The 20482-nt window shown below is 63.1% G+C and overlaps 1 protein-coding gene across 1 annotated transcript in view; it reads right to left on the reverse strand.

The window, feature by feature from the left end:
* Positions 1 to 390: 390 nt before the first annotated feature.
* CASTOR2 (cytosolic arginine sensor for mTORC1 subunit 2) overlaps positions 391 to 20482 on the reverse strand; it is a 49799-nt gene continuing 29707 nt past the window's right edge. The window contains exons 2-9 of the mRNA XM_044234094.1: positions 17529 to 17599; positions 11288 to 11481; positions 10742 to 10874; positions 10113 to 10236; positions 9321 to 9431; positions 8971 to 9053; positions 5800 to 5894; positions 391 to 5720 (exon numbers count right to left, since the gene is read on the reverse strand). Coding sequence (XP_044090029.1) covers positions 5655 to 5720; positions 5800 to 5894; positions 8971 to 9053; positions 9321 to 9431; positions 10113 to 10236; positions 10742 to 10874; positions 11288 to 11481; positions 17529 to 17599 — 877 coding nt within the window. The 3' untranslated portion in view covers positions 391 to 5654. The remainder of the gene's footprint in view (positions 5721 to 5799; positions 5895 to 8970; positions 9054 to 9320; positions 9432 to 10112; positions 10237 to 10741; positions 10875 to 11287; positions 11482 to 17528; positions 17600 to 20482) is intronic.

Here is a 20482-nt window from a genome sequence, read left to right on the forward strand (position 1 = left end):
CTTGGCCAAGACTTCAGGTGACTGAGCGGCCCTGAGCCAGAACGGCTGCAGCTGCTCCCCCGCCCGAGCCCACGCGCACCGCGACACACGCGCAAGTGTGCACACACACGCACCGGGTCCTTTGTGCAGCCCTGAGGTCCGGGGGCTGCTTGTTACACGGCACCGGGCAGCGGTGACAGCCCCCCTCGCTCTGGGCGGGTGTCTCTCCTCTCCGACTCTGGCTGCGGGGCTGGAAGACCTGCTCTCCCTCCACCCGGCGCCCGCCTCCGGCCCCGGCTGTGCTCCCCGGCCCCGGCTGTGCTCCCCGCCACCCGCCCGTCCGGCCACGGCTCAGAGAAAGGGAAGACCAACAGCACATGCAGACCCGCATCAGACACCGGTCAGCCAACATCCATTTTTGTCTCCATTTTAATTAACACTTTACAAAGTACAAAATATACTGTCTTTTTTGGGGGGAACATTAGGTACTTTCTTTTTTCTCTCCATCATACAGTACATGAATCTCGAGGGTTTTGTGTGTCTTCAACAAAGAGGGTAAAAGCGTGAGAGCCCTGGGGCGTTGGGTGGCCCCGTGCTCCCCCTCGCCCCAGAACTTGGGACGGATCTACGCGCCCCTGCTACGGCTGCTGGTGACCCGGGACATGCCAGGTGAGGGCCAGATGCCCGAGACGAGGCCCCCCTGCGCGGGGTGGAGGCCCCTGAGGGCCCCGTCACGCACCCACCATCCGCTCGCCCCCGTCTCAGGATAACGGAAATAATTTTGGCATAGAGCAAGAGGACTTGGGATTCTGTTGTCAGTCACCCCACCCCCCCGGCCCCCGCTGGGGAGCCAACCCTGCTCAGTTCTTCCTGGACGGTTTTCTGGGGAGGTAAACTGAGGCAGAGGACTGGAAAATGCACTGGGCTTGACCTCTCTCTTGGGACCCGAGTCTGGCCTGTTTCTCCGCCTCCACCAACTGCGCTCCCTGCCCTGGGACCCCGAGGGGCCCCCACAGGTGAGGGGCGCCGGCACCCGAAGCCTCTCCTGGCGAGTGCGGTCTGTGGGGGACGCCCCCCGCCCCCTCCAAGCGGCTTCATGAAGTTGGGGCAGCCCCGCGGGCGAGGCCTGCCACCCACACACTGCCAACCCCACTCCATGCGGCCCGCGGGGACAAAGCTCCCAAGGCCGCAAAATACGGACCGGGCGAGGCCCCTCGCCGGGATCTGAGGGGGCCCCGGGGGGGCTCACACACTCGCAGGCGGGACACTGCGCACGCAGGGCCCAGCACACGACACCGTCCGGGCTCCTGCCTTGAACCGAGAGCCTCAAACTGCCTCCCTGCCCCGGAGGCCACAGGGCCAGGCTGCGGGCCTCCCCCACTGTCCCGGGGCCACTCCTGGTAGCTCTCCCCGCCTGGCCCTTCCCCCAGGGCTTAAGGACAGAGCAGGAGAGACAAAAAAGCTTGCCCTTGCGGGGCCTCTAATTTGAAAATGAAAGTTAGAAAATGAGCATGGGGAGCTCTGGGCCGCAGGGACAGGTATCTGAGTGGGGAGTGGGCCTCTCGCCCCAGGACCCCCTCCCCGGGGCCATCTTGGTTGGCTGAGGGCCTTGCAGCCTCTTTCAAGGGAGGCTACTGCCCCCTCCGGGCCGAGCCCTCTCCCAGCACAGCATCTGGGAAAACCTGAAAAGCCAAAGCTCCTTTCTTTGGGGGTGTGAAGTGGGGGGAGACTCCATTATCCTCCCCCTCAAGCTCTGCTCACCAAGCCGACCGCCCGCTCCATTTCCCAGCGGCTGTGACCGCCACGACCAGCGGGTCCCCTCTCCCCACTTACAGGGGACACAGATCTACGGGGGGGGGGTGTTTCTTCCTAACCCTACCTCCCCCCGGGGTTCACTCGGGAAGTGGCATCAGAAACTCGGTCACAGAGCACAGGAGCGCTCTGCTGTCTCCTGGGAGATCCTCGAGGTCCCTCTTAGCCCCGTCTGGGAAGGGCCCAAGTTGTCCCCACGTCCAGATCCAGAGGCCTGGAAAGGTGGTCCAGGGACCCCCTAATGGTCAGCCTGAGAAACGCGGCCAGGAGGGGCTGGGGCGGGTTCATCTTTGACCACCAGGCTCCTTGGCTTGGGACAGGGGCCTCACCCTACCCATCAAACCAGAACCTTCTCTCCTGACCTCCAGGCCCTCATCCTCCATCATCTCACAGGGGACAAGCCTCGCCAGACCACGCATCTTCTTCCGGACCCGGCACTGGTCACCAAGGCCATGCTGCCCAATGGGGGAGGCCACGGCTGGCGGCTGTGGGTCCCGCCAGGGGCCCGTGGCCTGCAGTTGGTGGAACGGGGAGAATGCTGGTGGTTGGGAGACTCGGGACCCCCCGATCCCGGGGTGGGGAAGTCCGCACACCTCTCTAGCTTGGATGTGTGCTCTGGGCTTTGGAGACCCTCCCCCACCCCAAAGAAGGTGCAGGGCCGGCCCCGCCCACCTCTGCCCAGTCGAGCCCCAGCGGCGGGGGGGGGGCAGAGGTCGGAAGGGGTTTCTTGGGAACCGGAGGAGCCCATGCTGAGGGCTGAACCTCAGAGACAGATTTTTTAACTGGGGTTGAGAGAGAGAAGGGGGTGGTCACGCCTCCCTCTCCCCACCTCCTCTCTGTAGTGTGCAGGGATGGAGCAGGCGATGGGCAGGGGTGGCCTTCGGCTGGCATGGGACACAGAGACAAAGCCACACATGCCCAGAGCCCACCCCACCTCTCGGCAGCCTTGCTCAGGAGCCCATCTCCCTGCCCCTGCCATGTGCCCTCCACCCAGAGCCAAGACAGCTTTGGCCCTGCGGGTCTGGAGACCCCTCCACAATGCAAACTGGGGGGCATTCTTCCCCCCCGAACTGTGGAGACCACGTCCCTGTGACTGTGCTCCTCACGGTCACGCAAACAGTGGGAGGGGAGACTGGGGAAGGGGAAGGGGAAGGTCCGGGCGGCTGCTCCTGCCCAGGCCTCACCAGCCCCCCCTGGGCACAAGGTCACCGACATCGGTCCTTTTCCTGGCTAGACGAGGCTCGTCTGCAGGAGGCGGCCTGAGAGAAGAGCCTGAGGTATCTGAGCTTGCGGGTGAAACGACGCAAGAACAGCCACGTTGGGGGGGGGGACCCTGGGTGGAAAGCTGGGTCGGAAGCCCCCGGGACCCCCCCCACCGCCCAGGTCTTCAGGCTCAGGGCGATGGGAAGATGGCCTTTCTCCTCCCTTCGTACCAGCGTCCCCCAGACCAAACGGGGGTATCCGGGGCCCTGGCCATGGAAATGGGGGTGCAGGATGGCACGGAATCCAGCTTTTGGGGGAGACTGGGGGGGCGGGCCCCGGGGGCTCCGCTCTTGGGCTGCTGGTTTGGTTTTGCTCTCAAGCCCCGGCTTCTCCGCTAACGTATTGCCTGCGTAACTTGATTGAAAAACACACGGTGGCTCGAAACGTGCCCGTGTGCCGCGGGGACACGGCGGGCGGAGGCCCCGGAGCCTGCACACACGCGCGCACAGCGGGGTCGGCGTCCGCGCACCCTGCGCACACGCGTGTGCGTGCCCACAGCATATATTAACATATATTGCTCAAGTATATGTGCTATTTACAGTATATATCTATATCGACATAAAACACAAGTATTTATAGGTGTGTACAATCGATACGTTCTCGGGGGGGTCTGGGCAGCACACGCTTCTGGGGTCACGGCGCCGACACACTTGCTGGGCAGGGAGGGACGGCGGAGAGCGGACACCATCAGGAGACCCGATGGGAGTCTGGAAGGACGAGCCCCGGAACACTGAGGCTTTCCAAGGACAGAGAGGGGCCCTGAGGGTCTCTGCCTGCCCACTCGACCACCCCCCGGTTTGGAGCCAGCAAACAGTGGACACGTTTTGGTTGCTTTCGAGTTTTGTGCAAAATGAATTAACTTAAAAAAAAAAAAAGAAGAAGAAGAAGAAGAAGAGGGTTCCTAATCAGTGCTTGGGCCCTGAGCGCGTCAAGGATCCAGACCCACGGCTCTTCCGTGCTGGGCTGCCGGGGCTCAGAGGTCTTCTTCACGCTGGGAGTAGGGGGGACTGGGGCTCGCACGAGCCCTTCGCCTAAGGGAACGTCCTTTCTCCTCTGAGCTTCTCGGGAACGGCGGTTCAGCCGCGCTGAGAACACCAGGAAGGACACGGGCCTCAAGGGACCCTCTGGTCCAGCTCACTTGGGAAGCACCCCCGGCTGGAGGGGAGGCGCGGGGGCTCACCCCATGCTCCCAGATCAGCCTCGCAGGGGTACAAGACCGCCTCAGCTGGCCTGCCACCTGGCTGCCACCGCCCCGTGGCCTCTGGGTCCCCTCTGATGTTCACACAGACCACGGCTCCCTGGGTGCTGTCAGTGGGGCTGCCCTGGGGGGACCCCTGCCTTGCAACAGACTCTGTGGCCCACTTCCTGCTCCAAAGAGAGGCCCACACTCCTGGGACACCCCCCGATTCTCCTGCTTGGGCGCCAGCTGAGTGATGCCGAGCCCCTGGGCCCCCTGATGGAACAGAGCAGGCCCTATCCCCCGAAAACTGCCACCAACCGCAGCCTGGGCGCAAATATATTAAATAAGAAACTAAAACATACGGTACAGTTTTCTCTGTTAAGGCTCAGATAAGCTGCCCCCCAAGGTCAAGTACTCATAAATGCCACAGTCCCCAGCTGAGGGGTGGGCAGACAGGCGAGTCGGGGGCAGGGGCCTTCCGCATCCCCCAAAAGTGGGGCGGGGGAGGGGACAGGATATCAGGGGAGGCCTGTGCTGGTCTAGTCAACTGCTGGGGAGTGGGGGTGACCCAAGAAACCCCAGGTCCAGAATGCTGGGGATGCCCCCACTTGGGGGAAACCGAGGCTCTGCCTGCCCAGGTAGGGTCCAGGGAAAGCAAGAGGGGACGGGCGCCCACGCCCCAGGCTGGTGGGTCTCCCGGGAACCGCCCCCCGGAGCAAGCGCTTACAGTGGGGAGGGTCTGTTCAGGGCCCCCTTGGCAGTCTTGCTGGGAGTCGGGGCACAGGCCCTGTGCACGGCAGGCGAGACTCTGGGCGGTGCGGGTCCTCCCCAGCTCGGGGCTCACCCTTGTCCCAGCTGGCTTGTCCCAGCTGCCCCAGCACATGACCCAGGGGCCGCCCACTGGCCTCCACTCTGCGGGAACCAGCCCGGAGCTGATGGAACCAGAGACCAGTGACCACAACATCCAGCCCAGGTCCTCACGGGGGTCTCCCTGGGCTCCATGAACTCAGCCCTGCTCGGCCAGCTCCCCTAGATGACACGAGAACCGGAACCCCCTCATCTCCTAGGAGGGCCCTGCTTCCTTCAGCATCCGCCCCCCACTGCGGGCGAGGCCAGGGGGGAAGGTGGGTGGGCTCGCGGGCTCCCTGGGCCTCGGACCTCATTTTCTGGAGGAGGAGTCGGGGGAGGAGGAGACTAGGGGCTCTCTGGAGGGTCTGGGGGCTCCAGGAAGGGCACGGGGAGGTCTTGGCTTGGACGCCCCAGGCCTGGCAGGGGAAGCAATTGGGGGCGTCTCCCAGAGGCCCCTTCTTGGGGGTTCCTGGGGCCGATTTTCCAGTCTGAGAAATACTGCGAGAAGAATCTTCGGGTGAGGGCCGGGCCCAGGCCTGGGGGGCGGACAGGGAGGAGGAAGGAGGCCCCCCTAGTGCTTCTCTGCTTGGCTGACTTTCAGGGCGCTGATGACGGCACTGATGTTCTCCTCCGGCACCTGCGAGGGGGCAGGGGAGGCAAGAGCCGTGAGCCCCGCACTGGCGTCCCCTGCCCGGGGGCTGGTGCGGGACACTCACCAGCGCGTGGTCGAACTTGAAGGTACTGATGTAGTAGGCGGGGATGTCTGCGGCGGCCAGGGGCTCGGAGATCTGCGCCACGATGCCACACTCATCTGGGGACGGAGGCGGGGACGATGCTCAGCTAGCCGCGGCCGCCTGCCACGCGGGTTCCCGATGCCACGCCAGGATTCCCTGGTGCTCTGACCCGCCCCCCCCCCCAGCCCGGCAACGGGCTCTCTTCCGTGGGGCTCCACAGAGCTGAACTCTCCGTCTGCTCCCCTGCTCCCCCGCTCCCCGTCCCTACCACCTCGCGAGTTTTCCGCGACAGAGCTGGAGCCCGTGTGACCGAAGGGAGGAAGTGGGTTCAGGCCCTCTTCCCTGTCGCCCTCTGACCCTTTTTCTAGCCAGAAGACCGTGGTCAAGTCACTTCCTCCCTGCGAGCACGGGGTTCCTCCCCAGAGTCCCCACCGGGAATGGGGCTTCTACCTCCCTCTAGACCTCCAAAGCGGGGGTGTATCCCCTCCTCACCCCCGGCTCCCTGCCTGATTTGAAGGCACCACTCGAAGCTTCCTCCTCCAGGGTCTGAGGACCACTCTGCCACCAACACAGCCCCTTCCAAACTTTCAGGTGTTTTCCCCCAAATCCATTATTCCAATTTTGACGATGATGCCTTTTCCCAACTGGGTGGGACAGTCCAGATCGGGTCACCAGCTCCCCGCGCGATTCTGAGGCTGGAGCCCGGGAACCGACCCGGGCCGCAAGCCTACGGCACCCCACTGCCATCCCTTCCAGCCTCCCCTCTGCTCCTTCACTCCCTGGCCCAGCCCTGGACCTGTGCGGTGACTCTGGGCTCCTGCTTTCTGCTCAGTCTGCCGGGGCTCCCGGCTGGACACGCAGGCCCTTGGCGGCTGGGCGAGCCCGGCATCTGGTGACCGTCTGTGCCACCGTGTGGTGGGGACGTGTAGTCTCCCCAAATCCTTTCACTACGGACACAACCACTCCAACAGAAATGGGGGCTGGAGATGGGAGTCGAGAACGATGCTTTCCCGACTGCGGGTTTGGACCCCGCGTCACGTCAGTTTGGAAGGCCGGGGACCCACACTTTGCAGAACGACAGGGTGGCCAAGGGGAAGCCCCGAGGGCGCGCAGCAGAGCCGGGGCGAGGACGGAGCCACCTGCACTGGGCACTTTGGGTCCCGGGGGAAGCTGCGTTTACCCCAAAGCACGCTCATAAGCACATGGAACCCGCTGGTCTGGAACCCTTCAGATTCTCGGCGAGCTGCTTCCCTGGCAGGGTCCTGCCGGCTGTCGGGGTGGCTCAGACCCCGCGCCGCCGGCAACACATCTGGACACGTCATCATACGTTCCACGACTGTCTTACAGGCAGTCCTCTGAAGGACTCGGGCTCCTGGTCGCCCCCCGGCGGCTCCCCCGCCTGCCAGAGCTCGGCGGCTCCCCACGGCCTACAGGAAGACATGGTGGCAGACCCCTCGGTCTGGCCTCAGGACCCCGTCCCTCTGCCTGTGCTGACCTGGCTAGGTTCTTCAACCCTGCCTACCTCTGGAGCCTGCGCCCCGGGCACAGGCATCTGGAGCCACGCGGGTGCCGCAGACAGGGGCTGCAGCGTTCCCCCCCCCCCCCCGAGAGCCGGGGAGTACCCACTGGTCACCTTCTCTGGGGAGCCTTCTCCTGGGCCACTTGGATTTTACCCGTGACGCTGACAGCAGAGCACGGGTACAACAGACACGCACAGGTGCTCCCCCCGGGGGAGGGACCCACCGTCCTCATTAGGATGCCCCTGCGACCATGCTTGTTTCTAACAACCTCCTTGGTGAGGACTCGTTCCAGCGCTCGATCCCCATGACCTGGCCCTGGGCAGCCAGTGTGGGCGGGAGAAACGTTAGGGTCTGTGGTGAAGGAGCCCCTCACCCCCACGCCGAGAGGCAAACTGGTGGCCAGGGTCGGACCAGGAGCCTTCAGTGTACACTTCCTAGCACTCTACGGAGCAGCCTGCTGTTCTGCCCCCAGGACGGCTCTGGCTTTGGCCTCGATGTGAGCAGACTCGGGGAACTGCTGTCCTGTCCTGCTAGTGACCGTGACCTGCAAGTGCGTCCACGGGCAGGTGAGGACGGGGGCAGAACCTGGGTCCCTCACCGCCCCTCTGCCCCCAGGTCAACACATGCTGCCACCTCCGTCTCCTATGCTAGGAACGGGCGTCCGAGGGCTGACGTGATGGCCCCTGGAGCAGTCTGGGCTTCGTCGGGAATGTCCTTCACTCCGTCTGTGGGGACTCAGGGTTCACCGATCCCACCCGGGTCTGTGGACGCCGCTTCCCGGAGACGACCGAGAGCCTGACCCGGGTTCCAGCTCTGGGGTCTAACAGGTCTAGCTGCAGGAAATCATTTCCGATCGGCGCATCCCTGACAGTGCGGCCGGCGGCCTCCACCCGGCCGCAGGCGAATCAGTGCCCCGCAGGCCTGCTAACCCCCGAGGACCCTGAGCCCCACGGCCCCCTGAACACGCCTGTGGACAAAACTTGCCGCCAACGGCGCTGTTTGGGCAGTTACGGCAGCTGACGCTCGAGAGTCTTAGGGAATCTCCACGGAGGTCCTCCATAGGGTCAGGTCATTGTTACAGAGAAGAGGCTCCTTCCCAGGACAGGAACAGTGAGGTATTTCGGGGTGAGTGCTGGGGTGTCTGAGTCTGATGGCGGTGGCATTTGTGTACGTGAAGGACCCTCATCAGAACCACAGCCGCGGCCTGGGAGCAGCTGGGACTCACAGGTGACGTTTTCCCTTCTCCACTGCAGACTCCGCGCCCAGCACAGAGCCCAGCAGCAGGGCCCGAACTCATGACCCTGAGACCAGGACCTGAGCTGAGATCAAGAGTCACCACTTAGCGGCCTGAGCCACCCAGGCCTCCCTCCCCTTTCTGTTTGACTCTGGCCCCCGGCGTGCTAGGAACGCGCTCTCCCAGGCGGGGAGAGGTACGGCTGCTTTGGCTGAAGGCGCTCCTCCGCCCTCTTGTCTGGAGCCCCCTGCCTCCTGTCACTCGCCGGGCGAGGGCCACGGACGCCGGCCCCCCCAGCCTCAGTCCCCCCAGCTGCACCGCAGGGTGAGTGAGCCCGGATGGAATGCCCGCGGAGATGCTAGGCCCCCGCCCGCTGGTGTGGCACCCCCCGGGGCTCACCAAATCCCAGGGGCTGTCCTCCGATCCGCACCATCTTCCAGAGCTCTCCAGACGCGCTCGTGAACAACAGGTTACTAGGGAACCTTAACAAGGACAGAAAGAGAGAAACCCCAGAGGCCGACGTTGGTCGCGGTCCCTTGGTCAGAGCGGTGGCTGCCCTCGGGACGATCAGGGGTCTCGAGGCCCTGCCTGAGCGCCCCCCTCATCTGGGGGAACGGGGAAGCAGGGCTGTGAGTGCGTTTGGGAACGCTGCCCCTCCCCCACCGCCAGCCCCAGAGAGGAGGCCGAGGGACCCCGGGCCATCACCTCTCTGAGCTGCCTGTCGTTGGTAAGTAAGAAGGGCCACTCACCTCTGCTGGGTCTGCACGTCCATCACCAGAGAGATGTAGCCCTCAATGAGGGAGAAGGAGAAGAAGCGGATGTGGCCACAGTCCTCCCCGGCAGCCATGGGGTCCTTCACTCTGGGGCAGGGGGTGCGGTGGTGAGCGGGACAGTGGACCCTGACCACACCCAGATCCCCACCCGGTCCGCTCGCCTGCCCATCGGCCTGGGAGAGTTGTGGCCAAGTCCTGGCCCCAATCCTGACCCTGAACCTCCGGCCCCAGGCTCGGTCTCCCCATCTGAGGCGGACGAGTCCATGACGTTCACAGAGGCGAGCACCATACTTCCCGGAACCCAAGGCCCAGCCGGCCCTGGCTGCAGACCACCCCTCCGCCCCTCCCTGGACATGGTTTCTCTGTCCCTGCGCTTACCCACATCTCAGGGTCCCTGGTCCCACCCCCACTAAAATCCAAGAAAAAAAGGCAGCAAAGCCTACTGTCTGCCAAGCAGAAAAGCCCTGGGCTCCTGGCGCCCCTACAGACCGGGCTTGCCGCCGGAGCTCCGGGGATGGTGAGTGGGGGCGGAATCCACAGACGTGTGCCCCTAGGGCTTCGCCATGCTTTGGGATTCCCGAGGAAGGATGTCTCCCCAGTCAGAGCATGGCTTTGGGGTACAGTCATGACCCCTGTCCCAGACCAGCTTCCAGGACAGGGGGTAGCTCGGTGTCTCCCTATTCAGACCGGGGCTACCAGGCACAGCCGTGTCCCCTTGGCCTCCCTGGCCTGTCCTGCAGCCTCTCCCGTCCAAGGGGGCGGCCGTACCCATTGGAGTAGAACATGACGTCCATGAGAAGTGTGGCGACCGCAGGCAGCGTGTCAGGGTCCAGGCTGGTGACACAAAACCTGTTGCTCGGGCTGGACAGAGGGTGGATGACAGGCCTCTGGACTGTGAGAGCAAAGACAGTGGGTGCTGAGGCTAGGAGGAGGAATGACATGGGGTAGGAGGAGGGCCCAGGACAAGAGGCAGGGTGAGCCAGAGGCTGCTCTGGGGGGCCTGGCCCTTGTGCCTTCTCCAGCCTCCAATACATTCACTCACGGCTCTCCTGATTCTCCGGCTCACTGCCAGACCCCTGGGCCTTTGCACATGCCTTGCTGGCTGCTGGAATGAATGCCCGTGCTAACCTCTACCACTTGGCTGAGCTCCTATTTGGGCTCCAAGCTTCAGTTCGAGAGTCACTGCCTCTGGGAAGCCCATCCTGATACCCTGGATGGGTGAGGAGTGGCCTCTGGACATCGCCAGCTGTGTCCCCTTCCCTGTCCTTACTAGACCTGGAGAGCAGGGTCTGACCCAGTGTTATACTTGGTGCTCTGTGAATGTTCTGAGAACGGGGCTGCTCTAGGGTGCCCTGGGGACTTCTTGAGGTCTCCCCGGCAGAGCCTCCTGAACTCACCCATCTTGGGCTTCACGAAGCCATTGGTGATGCCAAGGTTCTCGGCAGCTACCGTCTCACCGTTGACGACCCGCAGGATGGTGAACTCTGATGACAAGGTGTGCGTGACGAAGGGCAGGTCCCGCTCACGCACCTACGGACGGAGAGTCGAGGATGTCGGTATCCCGTGGTCCCTGGGGGGCACCTCCCTTCACTCTGAGATTCTGCTCCCCGAACCAGCTTCCCCCATCCCTCCCGCCATGCTCGTGGGGGATGGGAGTCTGGAACCGCTGCGGCCTGGGAGCAGACACTCTTGCCCCCCCCCGCACCCTCGTGTGCCCTCACAGCCCAGGCTCGGGGTCCGAGCCGGCATAGTCTGCAACAAGCACTTGGTGTACGGGGCTGAACGGAGCCCCGCAGTGCCATCCGGAGCCCTGCGGACATTTGAGCCATGACCCTGAGGTACCCTTGACCTCTCTCTGAGCTGACCATGCAGCGGTGGGGGGGGGGCACAGAACCCTGTAGACGATGCCACCCAAGGCCCCAGGGCGCGGGGCCCCGGCTCACCAGGATGAAGTCCGTCTGGTAGGTGGAGAGCATGAACACGGAGATGTTCTGGTCCGCCAACGGGGCGATGACCGACTTGGCGATCTTGGTGACGCCAATGGGCTGCGAGCTGGAGAAGCTGCCCCCGCCCGACACCACGTTCAAGGCCAGCCAGGTGGCGTCCGCCACACTCAGGTGCTCCGAGGAGGGCAGCTCTGTGGGGGGGGAAGCGGACGACACATGGAAGGCCTGTGACTGCGATGGGTCCTCCGGGCCGGGGACAGGGCCGGCTGCCTGCCAGTGCCCCCCATCGGGCCTCGGTTCCCTCGTCTGCCGGAGCAGAATGGCATCAGAGGTCCCAGCCTGGGGGGACCGAGAGGGAAGGCCCTCAGAGGACCTCAGACGTGCCGACCACTCCCACGGTAACCACAGCCCGGTGCGCCAACCGGTCCCCCTGGCTGAGAAGGGACCGTCCTGGCCAGGCCTGCCGGAGGGGCAGGCGGCTTCCCAGGAAAGGGGAAAGCTTCGGGGGGAAGAGCGGGAGGAAAGGCGTTTAAGGGGCCCTGGGCTTCCGCTTCAGCATCCGGTCTGTTACGTGGGTGTTGGAAGAGAAATAGTCTGACGGCTGCAGGAAAACTCCCCAGAAACAGCAGCTCAATTCTGAAATTCTAAGGGGCCTGGACTGAGGGAGAATGCCCCGAGTCCCCCAATCCGGCCATCTATTTCAGAGACAGCCCCAAGAGCCGCTGAGGGCCGGGTGTCCTGAGGGTCCAGCCTTGCTCAGTGCTCAGCCTAGGGCTTCCTGGGGCCTGTGTGCTGGGCGTGAGCCACGCAGCCCCGACAGCGGCCATCACTTTAATGTATTTAACACTGGACACTTGAAAACGCCCCTGTCCATTAGGGCAGAACCCCTTTGGCCCTCTTGGGAAAACCCTGGAAGGGTCAGTTACGTCTTAAGTCGCTGCGTATTAGCAAGAGACCACACTGGCATTTGCGAACCGGCCCACTGCCCGCCGCTGCCAGGTTCCTTGCAACCCCAGACCCCCAGCGGCTTCCCGCATCCTTCGGAGAAGAGCCCAAGTCCTTCTCCCCGGAGAGCTCTGTGTGGAGAAAGGGAGCGGTCCGTCTACACCCGCACTGCCCAAGACCGTAGCCGCTCGCTGTGGCTTCAGAGCGACAGAAGAACGTGGCTAATGCAACAGAAAAGTTCATAGGTTTTTTCTTTCACTTGGATTCATTTTGCTTCTGAGAAGTGCACGTGATGCGCGGCTACCGTGTGGGGCAGTGGCCTCGTCTATGCTCAGCACGTGGTGCGCAGGGGTGCAAGATGACGAGGACGGGGTGGGGGGCAGCCGGCCCTGCCTCTGTGTTCTGTCCGGGCCCCACGTTCCGACCCACGTGCCTTCCCGCTCCTCTGTCGGGGCTCGGTCACCCTGCCGGGCCCGAGGTTGGGGGGTGGCCTCACCATCATCCCTTCCTCCCATATCCAACCTCCCAGGATCGGGCCACGGGGCCCCAGGGGGGAGCAAGTGCCATTCCCAGCCCTGGCCCACCAGTGGGGACAGGGCATTCGCTGCCCATCAGCTTACGGATGCACACGGACTGTGCGACATCCGCCCCGTCCCCGCTGGGCAGAGTAGGCCGTGGGGTCCTGTGAGCTCAGGGAGGCGGACGGCGACGTACGCCCGCTTCAGGCTGGGAGAGGGGCGACTCCAGTCCGGGCTCCAGCCGCCCTGGCGGAGGCTGCCGGGAAGCTGCGGCCAGTCCAGCGGGGGAAGGCGTGTCCCCCCCAGTCAGTGAAGCGCTGGGTGTGTGCATTTTTAAGGGGCACTGGTGCAGACACGGCTCTGCTCTGGGGAGTCTCTTGGTGGGTTTGGATGCGCCCCAGGGAGAAGCCCAGGCCTGAGGCAGCTGAGAGTGGGATGTGGGACCGTGCGGGGGCTGAAGGGGGCGGGGGACAGAGGACTTCAGGGCCGTCCAACTGCTGGCCAGTCTGGGCAGCGAGCGGGTCGGCCGGGATGGGTCTGCCCGCCCTGCTCCAGGCCTCGGGGCCGGCCACTGCTGGCTCTCGGCCCTGGGTAGAACCACGGACAGTGGTCAGCTCGGACCAGCGGTCACCCCTCGGATCCTCTCAGAAGCGGGAGTTTCCTCAGAGGAGCAAAGGCAGCTGGAAACCACAGTGTTCGCTGCTTCGGCCCTGGGGACCTGCAATACCGGGGCGGGCGGCGGGGAGGGAAGGCCTGTCCGGGCCCATCCTCACCCCGGGCCAAGCCTCGGGGAGACGAGGTGCCATTGTTGGGGCTGTGGGGATGAGCTCCAGGAGGCTGACCAGGAGACCGCGAGCCTGCCCGTCCCTAGAGGAAAAGCGGACCCACTCCAAGACCAAGATGGGTTGTTTGTGTCTGTCACCACACGCAGCGGAGGATCTACAAACAGCCTCTGGGAGCCGTGGTGGTGGAGGTTAACGGTGTCTTGTCACTCCCCAGCCACAGACGGGGGTGGCTCTGTGGCTGGGTAGAGCCTTCCCCCTGCCCTCCTCATGGGACCCACCCCCCTGCCCCGGGCCTCCCCTGCCCCGGGCTGCAGGACCTGCCCGTCCCTGCGTGCCTCGGCTGTTGTGTGCCCCACCCAGCCTGTGTTTCTCTGGCTTCTCCTGCCCCACCCGCAGCAGGGTCAAGGGTCCTGGGGTCAGGAGGAGGGGGAGGTGTTTAATCCCGCCTTCACTCTGGGCAACGCCAACACCCAGCACCAGAAGCTGTGCAGGCGGCAGAGCCGGGTCTGAACCCGGGTCTTCCCGTCCGTGCTCACTGGGAGGCCAGGAGTCGCTTCTGGACGACATCCTCCCCCTGCCTCTGGACCAGCGCGCGTGCGAGAGACCCCGCACTCCCGTAATCATACCCGGTTCAGCCCCGAGTGCCGACCAGGAATCGCGGCCTGGAAGCGAGACCCCTACACAGCTGTCGCACGGTAGTGGACCCTTCCTCTCAGCCCCTGCTGCGTGAATCACTTACACAGGCTTCTCTCCCCCTCCCGGAGCCCCTTTCCCCACACTGAAGACACTATTACTGCTCTGGCCGCCGGAACAGGTCTGGGGAGAGGCCAAGGGATTATTAACGGCTCCAGGGGAAGTTGGGGTTTCAAGATTGTGGGTAGTTCCCTCCCTGGGTCAGTCGGGGTCTCAGCCTGGGCCTGAAGATCTCACTTCGGACAAAGCCTGCTTATTTTTTTTTTTTTTTTTATTCTCCCCCAGGGAGGCCCCCACGTCACCCTCTCTCGCCTCCCGCGTACTCACTCCAGGCGCCTCTTCCTGAGTCCAGCCTCAATGACGACTCTCTCCTGCTCAACAACCTTCAATGGCTCCCTACTGCCTGCAGAACAAGGTCCAAATGGACCCTGCTCACCCCTTTTTAAATTTGAACCTGTCTTTCCATCGACTTTTTGAACCTGGTCTCTGCTTCTGCGTCCAGACTTACATACACCCCCACCTGACATGCGCTCTCCCTCCTTAGCCCTTCAAAGGCAGCAAAAATGGCCTCCTCCAGGAAGCCTTCCCTGACTACCTAAGCTCCCCCAAAGTCTCCTCTTCTGAGCTCCCAGAAAGGGTCATGCTGAAAGCTCCCCGGTTCTTCCAGACTTAAATACAGCGTGAGGCTCCCCGCTGGTTAGCAGTGCAGCTCAGGAAAAAGTCCCAGGTAAATTCAGATTTCGAATCTTTCTAGATTCCTGCTCTGTCCTCACTGCGCCAGCCTCCTCACTCTGCTCTCCTCCAGGCAAGCCCTTCACGGTCAGATGAGCCCCTTCACTGGCTCCCCCTGCCTCTGTCTCTCCTGGCCCCCCTCGTCCCATCTCCTCCTGCTCTGTCTTCTCCCCTGCATGCCCAGCGACCCCCCATTCTAGAAGCCTCTCCACTCCCAGTGTCACAGGTTTCACCGGGTGGGCTCATTAGTCATTTAGTTGGGTTTGCCTCAAGCACTGCCTCCTCTGGGGCGTCCTCCTGGACTGCACTTCTGCCAGCCAGGCTGGGTACCACTCTCTATTGATACCGCAATTCTGGTTCCTGTGTTTCTGTCCTCCCAGAGCCGTAAGCCCCTGAGAGGCAAAGGCCAGATTCCTGCACTTCTGCTCTCCCCGGCCTCGGGCCCGGCCCCTGGAGGCATCCAGAGAGGACACCAGCCGTGAGGCCGGGGCTGGCGACAGCCTTTTCTGCACTTCAGGTTCCTTGTCTATAAAACGCAGTTAGCAAGAGTCCTTCCCAGGGCTTCTACAGCACAGTGTTCGCAGCCAGAAGCCCCGTGGGGGCAGGGAGGGAAGTCGGAAGAGGCCGATTCAGGCCCCTTACCGATCCACTCTGCTGGCTTGCGTACTACTGCAAGGGTCCCTCCTACGGGGTCTCCGCACAGCACCCACCGCGACCACGACTGACCGCGTCACGGGCTGGCAGACCCCGCAGCTCATGGGGTCAGCGGGGCTCTGTCAGTGCCGCCTCCTGCAACCCCGGAGGCAGGCGGTGCCAGCTGGGGACAGGCACCATTCACCTGCGCGATGCCTCCCAGGGGACTGAGGATTCTTACAAACGTGGGTTTCCAGGGCCTGCAAACCCTAACCTAACCCTGCAAAACCGGCCCCCTGGGTCCTGCGGCCACAGCCTTCCTCTGTCCCTGGTCGCCGCACTGGCTCGCTTGTGGCCCCGAGCTGGAGCGAGCTTGTCTCGTCTGGGGAGACGGGGCCGTGAGGGTACCTGCTCCTGGAGCAGAGACATCCCGGGGCGCTCCTTCTGCGTCCAAAGTGCCGTGCTTCTCGGCAGGACCCACACAGAGACGGGGAAATGGGTCTGGGGTGTCCAAGTGTACGCTCTTCATGGGACCCTGCTTTGTGGTTAGGGCAGAAGTTCCTGTCTGTGGCTCCTAGGCTCCCAAAGGGTCTGTGCATGGATGAATGACGGACCCGACAGACATCTTCGATGATGGGGTAGGGGCGTGTAAGCACGACAGAGCGCAGGGGTGAAGTCAATTCTTCCGAGCTCCCCTCGTTCACCGGCGTGGATGGTCTAAAAAGGCGCCTCCCCCCCACTTGCCCTAAGAACCACACAAACAGCTTCTGACCCCGGAACACCAGGTCTCAGACCCCATTTTAGGAATCAGCCAGAGTGAAACGAAGGTCATAAATTTATCCCTGGAGAACCAGGAATGCCCACTTGGATTCTAAGCGCAGGGGACCGGGCAGGGAGGCAGGCGGCATCCACCACGGCGTGGACCACGAGAGGCCGCGACATCACAGGAAACGTCGCGTCTGGTGTCAGGGGCAAGCACTTCTCTCCGGGACAGGAAGGCACGCAGATTGAAGGGAGACAACTCGTGCCCCGGACCATTGGAAAGGGAAACACGGAAAGAGTGACCAGGAGTTGCCTGTGGGGTGGAATGGGGTTTTTATAAAAATGCGGACTCAGGGGCACTCTCTGTAGGCTTTCCCGAACGGAACTGGGGGGCACGGCGGGAACGTTGGCTCTGGGGGGAGCCCCGCTCCGTGGCTGTGGGCCTGGTCCCCTGACCTCCCCCCGGCTCGCAGCTTCACGCCGGCGGGACGCGAACACACCCCGTTCTCATAAACGACTGGGCAGCAGGCAGCGTAATCGGACGCTCGCTGGCGCTTTAGACCAGGACCAACATCATAAACCTACGAAATAAAACGGAGGGGACACGGCGGAGAAGGGGGATGGGGGGTGATGCCAACGGGGATGAGGCTGTTTTGGGGGGAGGGGAGAGGTGGGTGGGCGTGGCCACACAGCCCCGTGCACACCGCGGACCGCTGAACCCGACACTTGAAAAGGGCGCGTGTTTGCTTCGTGAATTGTGTTTCCGCCTCGAAAACGGACACACGCGTGAAGGAAGGGACAGCAGCGGGGCTTACGGGAGCCCTGCCCGGGAACCAGGGACGGAGGACCGACAGCCTCTCGCTCAGCGGCGGGAGCTCAGCGAAACGAGCCCAGGGTCGTAGCTACTTCCTCCGTAGCCTGGAGTTCCCAGCTGGGTAAGCACCCGCTGCCTGCCTGACTGACCCTTTCAGCTCTGGGGCCTTTCCTGGGGCAGTTTCATCAGCGGAAAGGGAGGGGAGCAGCGCCAGCACAGGGAGAGAAGAAAACAGACTCTGTGCTGACTTTCTAACCCCCTCGCCGGGAGACGGAGGCAGAAATAAGGCGGCGGGCAGGAACAGAAATAAGGCGGCGGGCGGGAGCAGAAATGTCTGGGGTGACAGAAGCACTCACCCAGGAACCCCTCCTCGTCAACAATGATGGTGTAGTCCTCCGGCGTCTCCGTCAGACTGAAGAACTTGCACCTGGACGGGGGACGGACAGACAGAGAACATCACTGTTAGTCCCACTTCGGACCGGGCAGGACCCTGGGACCCTGTGGGAGAGGACTCGGTTTACCCAGAGCTCTGACCCGAGGCTGCCGTGTGACCTGCCGTGAGCTGTGGATCTTCCCCCGCGCTGCCCTCCAGTTCTGACTCCGGGATCTCAGAGACGCTGGTCGTCCCCTCTGCCCCGCCCCCCACCAACCTTGGTGGACCCCCTGAGCCGGCCAGCCTTGAGGTCCCCACACAGCTCAGGGGTCCTCGATCCCACTTTCCCCGGGGAAGCAGCAGCTGAAGGAGGACTGGCAGGGAGCAGGGAGCACTGTCTTTTCTGCAGGCGCCCCACGCCCCGACTCCCGGGCCTCTGCTGCTGCCCGCGACCCCCGGCCCTCCACACCCGTGAGTCCCAGCCCCTCTCCTCACCCACTCGAGAGTCCCATGGTCATTTAAGACCCAAGTCAAGTCACCCGACCAACAGTCCAGCCTTTAGGGTACTTCTCCTCCGTGCCCAAGAATGGGGTGTGGCCACCTGTGCGGCAGGGGTGGGGGGCGGCGGCACGGATCCCGGGATCGTCCCCGGCATCTTTGGTGATGCTGGCTTAGCCTGGGGTGTATGTGTGCGTTGCCCTTTCTGCCCCAAACAAGACCATCGGTTTCCCAAGGCTGGGGCTGCCACTCACTCCGTCCCTCTGTATCTTGTCCCTGAGTTCATTCTTAGTTCATTCTCGTCCCTGAGTTCATTCTTAGGCAGACACGCGGGGCTCCGTGGCTTTCTGCAGCAGATCGGGGCGGGGGTCCACCGCCCCTCACTGCCTGTCTCCCTGTCCCTGCGCCAGCTAGAACGGCCCCCAGGACACTTGCAGGGAGAGACGGCGCGCGGCACGAACAGCGGCGAGCAGGAAACAGCCTGTGGTCATTTCTCCGGCGTCACTTGGGCTCTCCAGCGCGAGGCCCAGTGCGGTCTCCGTGCCCAACGTGTGAAACGCATCCATCACGGGAAGCCCCACCAGAAAGAGGACCAACCAGGAACCCCCGCAGGGGCCCAAATGGTACTTCTACAAAGATTCAAGGGGAAGACAATCCTGAAGGGGATGCAGGGCTGTAAGGCAGGGGGCGGAGGGAGGTGGGGCTGGCCCACCCGTGCCGCAGAGCCCAGCCACACAACCTCCCCGGTGCCCCATGTGCTTTGTCCTTGGAATTTTTCACAAGGAACGGGAACACCACCCGGAACCGACAGGAATGCAAGAAGGCACAGCCCCTGGGAGGAGGCGGCGGTTTCTCCTGAAGGGAAACATACACAGACCACGGGACTCGGCAACCCCCGCGCTTGGACCCCGGGCGAACCGAACACCCAGGACCACGCCGAGACCCGCGTGCAGGTCTTTACGGCTTTGCTTTGTGCTCGCCCCAAACTGGGAACACGTCCAGCGTCGGCCCCTCACCTGGAGACCCGGAGACGCGGTGGCCCATCGGCCCCACGGACACTGGTCAGCAACCCAAGGGGTAAATTACCGGTTCGCACAGTAACACGGATGGATCGCGAGTGTGTTTTGCCGAAGTTAAAGCCAGACTCCAATCAGACACGTCCCCTGATTCCATTTCGAGGACATTCTGGGAGAGGCGCAAGGCTAGGGACAGAGAAGGGAGTCACGGGTGCTGGGGGCTGGGTTGGGGTCCACTTTAGAAGGACATTGGGGAACTTTCTGGGGTGACAGTAATGCTTGGTATCTTGGTTATGGTGCTGGTTGTAAGAACACATACGTGTGTCCAAACTCCAAGAATCATACCCTAAGAGGGGTGACTTTTACTGTTATGTAATAATCCCCCAATGTGCCTTACTTTATTTTTAAAACATAGTTTTTAAAAGATTTATTTTTCAACAGAGGGAGAGCAAGGGAAGCAGGCTCGCCGCTGAGCAGGGAGCCCAATGCGGGGCTCGATCCCAGGCCCGGGGGATCACGACCTGAGCTGAAGGCAGACGCTCAACCAGCCAAGCCACTGGGCGCCCCATCAGTGCACCTGACCTCAAAGAAACCGCTAGAGCAGAGTCCTCAGCGAGGTGGCGAGCTTCTCCCCAGACGCTCTGCTCAGCCAGACCCACACGCGCCTCAATCTCCCTCTGGCTTCTCCGTTATCAGATGCGTCTCTGTCCCTGTCCGTCCCACACCCAATTTGCAAACTGCCCGCACACATGGGATCTGCAATTGCTCGGGGATGGCAGCAAATTATTGTCACCTCAGAAAGTGGCAGTCGCTGGTCTGACCTGGCTCCTTCTTGGGGACCCCTGTACACTGAGAAAGAGCCTCGGAAGCACGTCCCCCCCACCCCCCACCGGTCACCGGATTGCCGCGAACGGGTACTTGCTGGGTATGGGGAGTGGCCATCCGGCTAACTGTGACAGTGAACAGAGATGGCACTTGCCCCCTCCCCCCTCCATGTCCTCTTGGCTGCGAGGGATGTTCCAGAAATAGACCCTATAAACTATCCCAGAAGGCAGAAACCCCAGCAGAAGGCAGCACCGGCCTCCGTGTAAATGAGGTATACATGTTGTAGACGTGACCCGTCTTCCGGGTCTCCAAAAATGTGCCTGCTGGGGTGGGCAGGTCCCCGGGAGGGCGGGTCAGCCCAAAGGACCAGCCACGATGGCTGTGGTCAAACTCGGGGAGTCAGACCCCCGCCTGCATGTCGCTACCCCACCAGCCTCCTCCCCAAACCCCGAGGTGCTCTCAGGTTTCCCCTCTGCCTACCACTCCCCTTCATGTGAAGCTCTGCCTTGGAGACCGTACAGGCCTCCTACGTCGCCCCGTCCCCCTCCGCTTGGCCTGCCTCCCCGTCTCACGCCTCCAAGGCTGACAAGTGGTCTCT

Source organism: Neovison vison, chromosome 14 (assembly GCF_020171115.1).
Source record: "Neovison vison isolate M4711 chromosome 14, ASM_NN_V1, whole genome shotgun sequence".
Lineage (NCBI taxonomy): Eukaryota > Metazoa > Chordata > Mammalia > Carnivora > Mustelidae > Neogale > Neogale vison.